The following is a 14,237-nucleotide window of genomic DNA, read 5'->3' as shown; positions in this document are numbered from 1 at the left end:
TCAAGTGACTGCAGGACAAAGTTGCATGCGTGTCTTTCTGTAGATCAATGTGATTGTGAGGGGTTCCAGTGTCTCCAGGAGACTGGGGTTTACCTCCAAGGAGAGGCAGTCCTCCTCTTTGTCTCTCTCAGCACCAAGCATTGTGCCTGGCACACAGTCGGGGCTCAAAAATACGTTAGGCGATTGCATCAACTCTATTCATAGCGTAACAAGTATTGCTCAGTTGGTGAGATTTTCAAAGGACAGGTATCCTGCTCTATGACAGAGGGTGAGGAAGGAGGAGAGGGAAAGAGTTCTCGCTCCCCACACTCACACCAGAGTGACAAGTCCACAAGGGGCTGTGCCATCCCCAGACCATTTGGAAGGTTGAGTAACAGTCATTGTTATGGACTTTACTTCTCCCTGACCTAGAAACACAAAGAGGCAACACTTTGTTGGCTGCTGGCTGGGATACGGATTTTGGATTTTTGTGCTAGAGTTGGTTTCATTTCAACTCAACTCTGGGAGAAGACATTAGAGAACATATAAAAGAAGTGTATCCCTCTCTGGGCTCTTGTGTCCAGAGCCTGAAACTAATATAATATTGTAAATCACCTATACTTCAATAAAAAAGCATGTTCCCTTTAAATAAATTAATAAATAAAAATAAAAAATGTAACTCCAGGAAAAGATGAGAAATGGGCTTTGAGATGTTCTTATTGCTAAATATATAATTATTAGTCTAGGCATGGAAATCTCTTTAAAATCATTAAAATGAGCCATTAAATTGAGCTCCTCTACTTTTATCTTTATTAAACTGTAATATTTCTATTTCTGAACCATTGCATGGATCTCAGTTTACATTTTGAAGGTTGTCAAACAAAGAACATTAAACAAGTGAGGTGCAACAGCACAGTTTTGGAAGTTATAGTTTAGGCCAGTGGGTAAATGAAATTCATTAATTATAAAAGGTACATGATATGTGACTGATAAGCCATGGCTTTTTAAAAATTACCTTCTTACACTGAGTCAAAACTCAGTCCCCCCCCCACTCCTAGTTCTATTTTACTTTGTGCTGTTGGGCTAGCCTGCATTGTCCTCACCCCAAAACACACTTTTGCCCTGGGAAGACTGACACAGCATCTAATATTTCGACCCAGGGCATTCTGACTTCAGCAGAGAGGGGCAAAGGGCAGCGTATCTGAGTCCTTAAAACCAAAGGACACCCATTACTGGAGAGCTGTTAAAACACCTCTCCTTTAGAGATGGCCAAACACTTCATGGGAAGAGTGGATCTTTAAAGTATACAGTAAAGTCAGAACAAAGAATGAGAAGCTAAAAAGTAGAGAAGATTTTTTTCCCCCTAAATGGTAAAAGAAATAAGAGGGAACAATTCCCCGAAGGATATCTCATCAGAAGACAAAGCCACTTCAAAGAACTAATTTTAAAATAACAATTTAAAAAACTAACAGAAGTAGAGAAATCAAACAAAGAAGGCTTTGTGAATTTTAGGAAGCTCCTTCTAATCTAGGCAAACTATTCATCATCATCATCAAATGCAGGCCCAGATTTGCCGCATTTTCATCACCATTTCTCTGTTGCTTCTGCCCCCACCAACCTTACATTCCCACCGCATATAAAAACAGGATGCTTCATGAACCTTTCTGCTGAAATCTACGTAAAGGATCTCTGGGGAAAAAAATGACATTCACCCCCAATACGTGGACAGAGCAAGATTTTTGGTTAGGACAGTTGTTTACAGGCAGTAACACTAAAGCATGATGGACTCAAAGGGAATGTGTATAAAATACAGACTAGTGAGGGGTTGTGACTTGTACTTAATGTACACAGAACCTCCTTAACACTATTTCATTACTGCCAAACCACATTCTTTTACTTTTGTATTTGAGGCAGGATTGGTGAATGTGTAAAAATGTATAGTGAGCAATTCCCCCCCAAAACGAGATTTTGCTGTCTCTCTAGACCACAGGATACATTTCTCCATCCTCCTCTCCACCGCATCTTTCAACAAAGTGACAAGGTCCTGACTTAACTGATGAAAGAAGGCAGAAGCTGACAGGGTAAAAGAAAATCCTTTGCAAAAAGTGCCAACAGTGATCTCTTGGGACACTGGAATACTTTCCCAGTTCTTCTTGGTCCTGCGCTTCAAGGCCAAAAACTACAAGGCATGTTTGCCTTTAATAAATCACGACTCCATCTGCTTAGAAATGGAAAGATACCTAGCTGCTTCTGAATCTAGAAAGTGAGCAAATTGTGCCCTCAAGTGGCTAAATGTTGTACTGGAAGGGGAGCTTCGCAAAACCAGCCCTTGTTGCTAAGAAATCTTAGGTAACTTGTTCCCTCCTGAGTTTTTTCATTCTTCTAAAAAGAGGAAGGACCACTGAATTTTGGAGGAAAGTGAGGATTGTGTTCCTGATTTATTATTGAGACCAACTTGCCAGAGCAAAGTCAAGTACAGGAACTTAATTATCTGGGTAATTTTGGCACCAGGAATTCACTTTGCCTGTCTCCATTACTCGGCTAATTTAAATGATCAGGTTTTGCCTGGGCTGTCACTGCTATTCCTAAATAAAGTGTTTGTTTATAATAAGCTTCATGTTCCACAAACAACTGCTCACTGAGTCGAGGAAGACCAAGGACTGAGCTTCAGGGCTGTCTTATACTTACAACAGTTATTTAAACCCTCCTTTAAAGGGTGAAAAGTAGGAATTTACACCATATGCTTGTACATGGGTGAAAGGTTATATAAGATTCTTCATTTTAACATCATTTGTAATGTTAAAAGATTGGCAACATCTTAGATGCTCATTAGTCTGGGGTTAAATGAATTATGATACAGCCATATAATGAGATTCAGTGCAGGTGTAAAAAAGCACGAGGCCACTCTCTGTATTCATATAGAAGTGCTCTCCATAATATAGTGTTCAATGAGAAATCAAAGTGCAGAACAGTGTGAGGATTATGCTATATTTGCGCTCTGAAAGGAAAAGTGCAGGGTTGTATTGGTTTGTACAAACATAGTTTATTTCTGGAAGGATAAACAAGAAACTGATTAAAAATGGCTGTCTCGGGGGCTTCCCTGGTGGCGCAGTGGTTGAGAATCTGCCTGCTAATGCAGGGGACACGGGTTCGAGCCCTGGTCTGGGAAGATCTCACGTGCCACGGAGCAACTAGGCCCGTGAGCCACAACTACTGAGCCTGTGCGTCTGGAGCCTGTGCTCCGCAACAAGAGAGGCCATGATAGTGAGAGGGCCGCGCACTGCAATGAAGAGTGGCCCCCGCTTGCCGCAACTAGAGAAAGCCCTCGCGCAGAAACGAAGACCCAACACAGCCAAAAATAAATAAATAAATAAATAAATTAATTTTTTAAAAAAAGAAAAAGCACAACCTCAAATTATTTTTTTTTAAAAAATGGTTGTTTCCAATTGTCAAAAATAGGATTGAGCTGTGAAATATACATGATTTTCATCTGTTTTGTTCACTAGTATTTCTCCAGTGTCTAGAAAAGGGCCTGGCATGTTGCAGGCACTCAATATATGTGGAATAAAATGAAGAAAATAAAATACGTGTGTGTGTGTGTGTGTGTGTGTGTGTGTGTGTGTAAATATATATATATTTTAAGACTGTCTCCAAGGAAGGGAATCTACAGTTGGAGGTCAGGCATGGTAGAGAGAATTTTCACTGTGCACTTACGTACTTTTAAAATATTGAAATATTAGAATAGGATACCTATTCCAAAATAAATAAAATTCAAACAACCAAAGAAACAAATAAGAATGGGGAGTTATTATTTGGAATAGTTATTTAAGTAAGGCATTGTTTTGATGGTGATTTAGACCAGGGTCAATCACATCATAAACTCCTAATCATTAATTAGCAATAACCCTGGAGTACTAACAGCATTGAGGAGCATTACGCCATAAAAAAAACATCGTCCTCACATGGAGAGGTTTCTGGGTGTTGTAGATTCCTGATAGACAAGTATTGAACACTTGCTCTTTGCCGTATCCATTTCACCTGGTATCCTGGCATACGATAGGATTGCTTTCCAGGTCAGAGGGATTAAGTTGCAAGGCTCTTTCCCCTGAGTTTCCCGTGGCTTGCGTCACTGTGGACTTTGGATGACTCCCATGAGTGGAGGAACTCATTAAGAGGGACCATAAAAGGGAGAGAGAGGCTTTGATCCTCAAAGAAGCGTGTTGTACCCTTAAGACCCTACCCCAGGCCTCCTGAATGGGAGTCTCCAGGTAGGGCTGGACACTTGCATTTTTACAAAGCTCTACAATGAACTCTGAGGCACACTACCCTTCTTCCCCTCCCCCATCCCACCCCCAACACTGAACAGATCCACTCTGGATGGAGAGACAACTGGGCTCAGATTGGACAAAAGAAAGTTCCTCTCAAGGATACCTTCCATTCTCCACGCCCTGACTCCTTCCTAAACACGTCACCCAGAATTATTTCTGGTTTATTCCTTAGAAATGCTATTCACTAAATTATAACCTCCGGACAGTCATTCAAGACCAGCTTGCACATTCATCCTATGCCGTGCTTTTAGCCCCTGTAGGATGCAAGCCTGGCAGTGTTCCTCAAAACGCCATTGTGATACGAGAGGCACCTCCCTGTTAGACTAGAAGGCAGACTTCTGGTCTGAGAACATTCAGCTAAATAGGAGGCAGCCTGAAAACAGCTAATTATCCATCAAAGAAATCATGTTCTAACTGATATGCTTGTTCACGGCAAGCACAGTCGTCCACAGCGAGTCTGATAATTGGATAAAACGACCTCAGAGGCTCTTGGGGGCTGGGATGAGAGATGAAAACGCACTTTATGTGGATTTCTCTAATGTAATCACCAGTTACAGGGACGGCAAGGAGCTTAACAAGCTCATTACAACCTCAGCGCCTGTGATCTCCGAGCAAACCCCCCGTAACTGCCACAGGATAAAATGCCCTTAAAGGTCTCGCTGGGCCTTGGCCCCAGGCCGCATTGTTTTCATTCTGCTCCCACCAGAAGGCAGCTGGAGTCTCCATTACCAGCTGCTGGGCCACATGGAAAATCAGCCAGGAGTTGGTTCAAACGTGTTCTTGGGCTAACAACCAGCATTTTTTAAATCTGGGCATGGAGAAAAGAATGCCATACTCAGAGTCGGATAATCCTGTTTATCAACCTAATTTTTCCAGCTGTTCTGCTCCGCTCTCGGAATGACCGTCCTTCTGCCTGTGATTTTGAAATAGCTCTTGCCTGGGTCTGCTTCGGTGTACTTGTCTGACCCCATGCCTCTCACACATAGAGGCTCCCAACAGCACTGCAGAGGCCCGAGCCCCTGGTTGGGGAGATGCTCGCCATTCCTAGAATGAGTACTTCTGGCTCCAGAAGTTCGTCTCGTCCCTCAAAGTGAGTGTTTGTCTTATGAGTGACGAACACTCTCATTGGTTCATGGGGATACTTCCTCTGCCAGGCCCAGTTCTTTTATAACCGATCTAGATTACTCCTCAAAGTGAGTTGAATTAAGGTAGAGGCATCAGGCAGCATCCACAGAGAATACAGTATGAATGGTGCCCCTGTGGGCAACACAGTGACCCCAACTGAGGGCACCTGAAGGGGCAGGGCTGTCAAAGGAGGCACCTGAAGAGATCGGAGGACGGGGAGACTGAGGGCAGGAAGGCAGCTCAGCCTATGCCAGGCCAATTTTATCTCAGGCTCCATGGCAGCTGCCCTTTAAGAGAGGTAAAGAACCTGAGTGCTATTCATATGGTATTAAACTGAAACCCCACCCAGATGACAATCCTGTAAAGCATGACTCTGGCCACAACTGACACTCAAGGCCAGACAACACCTGCCATTCGTCCAGGTAATAGTTCCCTCCACTCAAGGGAGCTCTGAAGCTTATGTGAAAGATACACAAATTGGAAATCTGAATCCTGGCTTTGTCACTGTAGGCATTCCTTGTTTGGCCCAATAGATATATTCTCCACAAGTTCTAGGTAGATCAATTTTTTATGTCAAGCCATATTTCAAATTTATGAGGTGAGTCTGCTATCAAACAAAGAATTATCCCTAAATTTAATCTGCTCTGTAAATCTTAATTTTCATTTATTTGATTTCCTTAAAGGCATACAGCCAGAATTAGAGACATGGAAATAGCAAGGTCAACATGAAAAGTTACCCTACATGCCAAACCCTTAGAATGATGTCCAGAATTCAACTCAGTCAAAGGAAAACTTTTCTAAAAGAAACAGAAACTGCTGTCCCTACTGAAATAATATTCTTGGGAGAGATAAGACTTTAGAGCTCACCTGTTATTGGTACCATAATGTAAACAGGTTTAGAGACCTTTGCTTGAAAGGAGACTTTGATTTGGAGAGGAGGGGACAGAAAAGTCAAGAGGTTACAAGTTTTGACAAAAATGAGAAGATGAAAAGAAGACATATATTAAATAAAAGGGAAATACAAATCAAAAAAAAAAATGAGAAGATGAGGTCACCAAGGGTAAACTGAGTCAACTTCCCAATTTGACCTGGGGTTCGGACCTGACTTGAGTCTTCCATTTCCGTCTTGTGAAATGGGAGTGGTGGTGGAGAGAAGGGGAGAATTAGTCTAGGACTGGGTTACTATCCAGAGCAGCCTAATCAAAACCACTACAAAGCATATGAGGCCTGGAGAAGAAACACTTAAAAATTTAACAACAGCATGAGAAATTTAGACAAAATGTTCTCTCAATTCCTTGACATTTTTCACATAGTAAGATTCTGAACCAAGTTCACCACAACTCTCCTCCCTTAAACAAGTTATAAAATATGGTGGCCTGGGAGCCAAGAGAAGACAGAAGACCAAAGCTGGAGGGAAGTATTGTCTTCTATCATTCCTAAGAGAAGAGACCTGATTTTTAATGGGGTGGCCTTGGCATTTCCACAGTGTACAGAACAGCTAAAGAATATTCACTTTGCACTTGTGGGTCTGTTTCTCATGATGCCAAGTTGGGTCCATAGTAATCCGTTCAAACTTGTCCTCCTCAGCACTGCTACATTTCTGAGTCAGTAGGTGCACTAACACATTCTGAGTCCCGCTGTGATGTAATTAAGGGATAATGTTTGCAGCAAGGAGTAGAGAGAGTTGTAAATGCCTCCCATGGGTGATTAAAAGCTAGGGGAAGTTGAATAACTATAGAATTCATTTGGTGCAAGTTTATTCCAATGCCAAGAGCATTCTTTTTTCCAATTATAGGATAGGGTTTCTAAAAAGATACACAGCAACCATAAGCAAACATTTTCATGTCTTCATCTCCCTCTAGGGAATGGAGAATGGAAACTACTGCATCCTAGGAACGCTTACTTATCTAGGAGGGAGACTTGGCTGACTTTGTATTTAGGAATGAGAAGAGAAAACCAAGAGCTGCTTCAGAAAGGATTAAATGGGGGAAATGCATGTGTACTTCAGTTTTGAAAGGAAGAGGTGCACTTCTAACTGTATGAATGGTTGGTTGTACTTCTCACTGCCGTTTTTAAAAATTGAAGTATAGTTGATTTACAATATTGTGTTAGTTTCAGGTATACAGCAAAGTGATTCGGTTATACATATATACATGTATATATATCTATATACTTTTTTCTTTTTAAATTTTTATTGGAGTATAGTTGATTTACAATGTTGTGTTAGTTTCAGATGTACAGCAAACTGAATCAGTTATACATACACATATATCCACTCTTTTTTTAGGTTCTTTTCCCATATAGGCCATTACAGAGTATTGACTAGAGTTCACTGTGCTATACAGTAGGCTCTTATTAGTTATCTATTTTACATATAGTAGTGTGTATATGTCAATTCCAATCTCCAGGTTTATCCCTTCCCCTGATCCTCTGGTAACCATAAGTTTGTTTTCTACATCTGTGACTCTACTTCTGTTTTGTAAATAAGTTCATTTGTACCCATTTTTTAGATTCTACATTCTTTTTCTATGATTCTTTTGCATTATAGTTTATTACAAGATATTGAATATAGTTCCCTGTGCTACACAGTAAAACCTTGTTGTTTTACTCACTGCCATTTTTGACATCAACAAACCACTCACTTATCCTGTCTGGGTCTCAATTTTATACATCTGAAAACGTGAGGGGTAGAGGTACTTAGATTAGGTGAGTTCTGAAATTCTCTGCATTTCAGTCCCACATACCCAAACATCACAATGGAAAGTATGAGTGAGGATCTGGGGGAATCAGAACTCTGTTACACTGCTGGAAGGACTGCAAACTGACACAATTTTGGAAATAAGTGGTGGTATAAATAAAACTGAAAATATATATCACTGTGACCCAATAATTTTATTTCTAGGCATATTGCTTAGGGAAACTTTTACATATGTGCACAGAGAGACAAAGACAAAAATTCTCACTGCACAGTGTTTATAAAAGCCCAACATTGAAAAAATATAAATATCTATCAATAGAAAAATAGGAAATAGATAAATAAAATATGGCCTCTTCACAGAAAGGAACGCTAAATAGCAGTTTAAAAGAATGGCAAAGCTCTATATAAATCAATATTTCCAAAATACAAGGTATTAAGGAATTCCCATTGGTTACATTTGTGAAAATCTAAGTAACTAAAGAAGAATAATGACTGCTACTGAGTGTAACACACAATCAATAAAATTCATGAGTCCACAATAATACTCAAAAAAAAAAGAAAAAATATCATACTCTTGGATGAAAAGTACAGTAGTACAGTGTAACACAGAGTATGAAGCTATTTATGTACATTTTAAATGAATATAAAAATAATACCATTCAGTGTTCACAGATTCAGAATACATGACTCTGTGTGTGTGTGTGTGTGTGTGTGTGTGTGTGTGTGTGTAAAACCAGGGAAAATAGAAAGGACGTATGTAAGTTCATGACAGTGTGATGTGAGAGGCAGGGTAGGGGTCTGTAATTGGAGACTGGGGATAAAGGAGACTTCAACTTAACCAGTATGATTGTTTGTGTGTATGTATATATATATATATATATATATATATATATATATATACACACATATATATATATATGTGTGTATATATATATATATGTGTGTGTATATATATATATATATATATATATATATACACACACACATACACACACACACACACATACATAACAACAAAATGTCATTTCTAGATGCTGGAGAAAAGGTGCTTATTATAACTTTCTTCTCTGCGTTAAAAAAAATCTCAAAATAAAAAATAAAAGTATATGATCAGCAATGCTTTCGGCAGACAGATGTTGACAAGCTCCCTCTGAGCCCCCATGCAAACGGCCTCCAAGAAACTGAGGCAACCTAACCTTTTAGGCCTTTACTGTGTAGTTCCATGCTATCCAATATGGTAGCCACCAGCCACATACAGCTACTTGAATTTGAATTCAAATTAATTAAAGTTAAATAAAATGAAAATTTCAGTCCCTACACTGCACTAGCCACATTTCAAAGGCTGAAGGGCCACATGTGGCTACTGTCTATTCTATTGGGCAGCACACATATAGAACATTTCTATCATTCCTCTAAATTCTATTGACAGAGCTGGTCTTGAGCTAAAAACCTGTCTTTTAGACAACCAGAACACTTTTAGTCATTGCTCTTTCCCTAATATGTCCTTCTGCCCATAGGAAAACCAAGGTAATGACTAGGATGATTTTTTTGTTTCTAGAAGGAATATGTCCACTATAATTCTACATTCCAGTTATGACTGAAGTAACATTTTCTTGTCAAAAAAAATGAGATAAATCATCTTTAAAAATTGATCTTAAAAAGTAATTATCTATAGTTTTGTAAACATCATATTTCATTTTCCCCAAAACTTAGGAAGTAGGAAAATAGGTCAAAGGATGATGAAAGCATTACCCAAACAAGGCTCAAATTTTTGGTTCAATAATTTTCCAAGAGCCTTTGTTTCTTACCTGTACACAGTATGAGGGACATACACTTCTCGGATTGGAAATTCCAAAATCTCTTTGTGTGGACGTCCCCGGTTTTCAGGAAAGGGTCTCACTGGCAGCATTTCAGGAGTCAGACAGCAACTGGTTGTCTCTGGAGCCAGAGAAATCTCCAGTTTGAGCAAGCCTAAAGAAAGAAAATAGGACTGTCTGAGTAAAGACGTTATATACAAGGGAGTCAAGAAAGACTGCTGTACTATATTTCTTTTATGGAATTGAGGATAAGTTGTGTGAGTATAAGCATTTTGGAATACCCAGTTAATTTCCCATAGTTTGAGAAAGAGCACATCATGACAATTTTTGAGATTTAGTTTCTAGAACTTAAAAAGCAAGAAACTGTAAAATGAGTAAGAACACATTAGAGGATCTTTAAAGTCCCTTCCAGAACTATCACATCCTAAGTATATAGTTCAGTAACTTCTCTCATTACAAGCACTAAAAATTAGTGGTTTTCAAACTAGGTTCCCTGGTACCCCAGGGGGCTGCAGAAGTGTCTCGGGGGCTGTTAAGCTGAGGATAAGAAGGGTGCGCCCTCACCTTCTACCAAAGCATTTCACTTTCACTTTTTCTCATGTTAAGAGTCCCATACAATATGATAAAAGAGGCTCCTCTCTTCAAACAGTTATCTGATTTTCTGAGTGAGCAAACAAATATAAAGCATGATGTTTATTTACAGAATCAGTCCTTTAATAAAAATAGAAAACATTAACAGATTGGCCAAAAAAAACCAGACCTTAACTCTTAATACAAAATCCTATATTTCACTTGACAAAAAATTGCAGCATTACATGAATAATGTGTCTAATCATAAATGGCTTTGGCACAACAAAGAGGATAAAGACAAGCCATCCACACCTGGAATTGACTTGACTCTTCTCTGTAGGGATGAAGATCTTTTGTAGTCAGCTAAAAACTTGAATAAGTCTTCATCACTAAGGCGATCTCCCTCCTGCCAAGAGAGAAGTCAGGGTTAGTGTAGATGCACCATACACTCCTGGGGTCGGGACCAAAGATTTCTCAGAAGATTTTTATCTTTAAGTATTATTGTAACGTGCCTTTCACAGATACGAGGCAACTCTGAAATCTTTTAGTCAACCTCTTGTCAAATATTCTTTCTCTACTACTCTGACTCTCTCAGCCTCTTCAATCCTCCTGGGGATGGGGATTTTACTGCATTCCTGAGGAAGGCTGTTTGACCATTAGTAATCCAGGCCAAAAGGTCCTCCCCCTATAACTTAAACCCACTGATACTTGTTTACTCCCTGGAACAAAACAGAATGAAAGTTTTCTTCAAAGATTTGAAGATGGAGACAGCATCTTTCCATCTTTTTCCTATCCTCATATTATTCACATTTGTCTTGACTAAGAAGGCTAAGCACACGTACTACACTCCATGCACGTATGTGGGACAGGCATGCTGCTGAGGGATACGTGTGCACGAGCTCTGATCCTTACAGCAGCCCAGTAAGGAAGGTAGGTAGGTACGTAAGTAGGTAGGTGTGTCCTATTCCTAAGTACAGATGAGAAAACTCTGGCTTATTTAGTCAAGGGCCTTGCTCCCCAAGGCAATGCAATTGGAAGGAGTATTTCCCAAATAGAAACCCTTTCAGTCCCCTGCAATCTCTATCATGAGGCATGGCACACAGAACCCTTAGTATCTCTTCTGTATTTCAGTTTGTTAACATAACCCCTTGACATGCCCCATGAGAACTGCTTGAGCTGCAGAAAATTTTCCAAAACAGAGTCAAACCAAGTATATGTCAAGTTGTTTCTTTTTGGTAGTAAAATACATATCACGTAAAATTTACCATCTTAACCATTTTTGAGTATACAGTTCAGTAGTGTTAAGTACATTCACTTTGTTGTGCAAACGATCTCCAGAATGCTTTCAGTTTGCAAAACTGAAACTCTATACCCATTAAACAACTCCCCATTTCCCCCTTCCTGCAGCCCCTAGCCACCATCATTCTACTTTCTGTCATTCCACCTTCTGTCTCTATGAATTTGATTACGCTAGGAAATTCTTCATTCTTTAAGTAGTCTCAATGATTTCTGAGCTAATAAAGTGCACCGTCTGTAATGGTCACACTCTGTGAGGACGTAGGCAGCTCTAGAAAGCCTGCACGTGGAAAAGGAGTGAGATGGACTACATCTAGGCCAGGAAACCCCAAGCCAAAGGGGAAATGGATATTTTAGCCAGACTGTTTTCATAGCCTAATAAACGAATTGACCATGATAGTTCAATAGGATAGTTTGTATTAATGGGAACCAGTCCTTCTCTCAATTAAAAGGGCTAACGTTCATTTAGCACTTGTTGTATCCCAGGCACTCTGAGAAGAGCTTTACACATCTCATGTCATCGAACCCTCCCAAAAGCCACATCAAGAAAGTGCCATCATCCTTGTTTTGTAGATAATGAAACCGAGGCTTGGTGAGGTTGACTAACTTGTTCTCTTAGTCACTACATATACTTCCCCTCTGGGTTCCAGCACTCATGCCATTGTGAGGGGACAAAGCCAGACACACTGTAACATGAAGAGATACCTGCTTGAAAAAGCTGTTAATGGTCAAGGTCTTGAAGTTGTATCCAACCCCATTTTCCTCCAAGGAGAAGGCTCTTTCAGAAAGTCTTCGAGATTGGGACAAAGTTTTCCGCTCACCCACAGATCCTTTCCCTTTAAGGAAAACAATTGTCATTCTAAAGTTTGCCTTTCTGTTTGAATATATAGCAGTTATTAACTTTACCGTATGTAAGATATGTTGAAGCTCACTGAAGGAGAACACTGAACACGGCCATTCTTGTTTTGCATGACAATTTCCCTCCCCTGATCCCTGTTCTTAGACCCCCCTGTTGGAGCCCCTAATCCTCCTCTGATCATAGTGAGAGCCCGTGAGCAACCACAGTGCCCTCCCACGTGGCGATCAAGGTAGCAGGAGTCCAGAACTGCAGCCAGAGCAGGGTCTGGCTAAATAATAAGCTTTATTTAGTCAACAGTGTTTAGTTTTGTTTTATTTTTATATTTACATTCCATTGGGAGAGGCATGTACTCAAATGCCCCTGCAGGCATTTGGGATTGTGGCCCGAACATGCTACGTACAGGTCAGCCTGAGTACATCCTGGATCTGAGCTTTCTTCTGCTCTTGCTGTGTGGACCAGGCAGCAGAACTGAGTTTCTGCCTTGGCCAACTTGCCTAATGGTAATTAGAACTGAGTCACACCCAAACCTGAACCCTGATACTCTGCTTAGTTATTTCTTACCCCTTTTGAGATTTAGGTGAGGATTTTGTGACTTTTATACTGCAACACTCAGGGGTTCTGTAGTGAATGGTCAAACTGCATAGAACCGTAATATTTCAACCCTATCTTTGAACATCCTCTTACCCTTAATTCTTGTCATAATGCTGAACTGGAGCTTCCTGCTACCACTGAGCCACCTAAACTTGCCATGCTGCCTCAGTATAATACACTGCATCTTTTGGTTGCTTCTTAAAAATCAGCCTCTGTAGTCAGGTTAATTTCTCCTTGACCCAGAGATGACTGAGGACCCAGCAAGCTCTATGCCTTAACTACCTAGTTTATGTGTCCTTTAAGCTCTATGCAGAGCTCTTTCAAATAAGGCTACCTGGGTCTACATAGAAATTAGCATTAAAAAAAACCACACACACATATTGTGGTGTGAATGTTGGGATGCACTAAAATGAGCTTTGTTTTTGATAAATCAGCAATAACCTGGGAGTTCTGACTGGTAATTATGCATCAATAACTCCAGGATAGCAGCAGCAATAACAAAATACCTTTTCCTCCACTCCTCTGGTAAAGGCAACATTTCAGAAGTGGCAGAGCTAAGGAATGCATGAGAAACTTCCCAAGAAATGTGACTGGAGACATAAATATTTGCTGGATACAAAGACATTTTAAAAAACAGAAATTCTGCCACAGGTGAGGGGTGATATACTTGCAAACTCTGTAACCCTCTTGGATAGTTCCATACCCAAACTGTTGAGGAAATTAATAATTCAGATCAAGGGTTAGGTAATGAAAAAGAGAAATATGCTAAATAAATCAGAACAGTAACTAAATATTCTTTTGGTATCCACTTTTTTCATTTGCCCTTGGCAAAATAAACTTTAAGGAACTGGAAATTTTGCTAGAAACCAGAGTTTTTCATTTCAAAGCCCTTGCTTTTCTTATATTTAGGAGCCAACCATGGTGGCTTTGTTTAACACACTATAAACTATATTATTATATTTTCTTGTTATTTT

The 14,237-nt window shown here is 39.9% G+C and overlaps 1 protein-coding gene across 2 annotated transcripts in view; it reads right to left on the bottom strand.

Annotated features, from left to right (window-relative positions):
* The window catches only part of DOCK8 (dedicator of cytokinesis 8), a 236,688-nt gene that overhangs the window by 115,472 nt on the left and 106,979 nt on the right, over nucleotides 1-14,237 (bottom strand). For both annotated transcript variants that reach the window (XM_082470796.1, XM_082470797.1), the window contains 3 exons: nucleotides 12,519-12,649; nucleotides 10,830-10,923; nucleotides 9,939-10,101 (listed from right to left, as the gene is read on the bottom strand). In XM_082470796.1, coding sequence (XP_082326922.1) covers nucleotides 9,939-10,101; nucleotides 10,830-10,923; nucleotides 12,519-12,649 — 388 coding nt within the window. The remainder of the gene's footprint in view (nucleotides 1-9,938; nucleotides 10,102-10,829; nucleotides 10,924-12,518; nucleotides 12,650-14,237) is intronic.

Source organism: Balaenoptera physalus (genome assembly GCF_965194825.1).
Source record: "Balaenoptera physalus genome assembly, chromosome: 7".
NCBI lineage: Eukaryota > Metazoa > Chordata > Mammalia > Artiodactyla > Balaenopteridae > Balaenoptera > Balaenoptera physalus.
The sequence above is the reverse complement of the archived record's forward strand: the minus strand, read 5'-3'. Positions and strand labels throughout refer to the sequence as shown.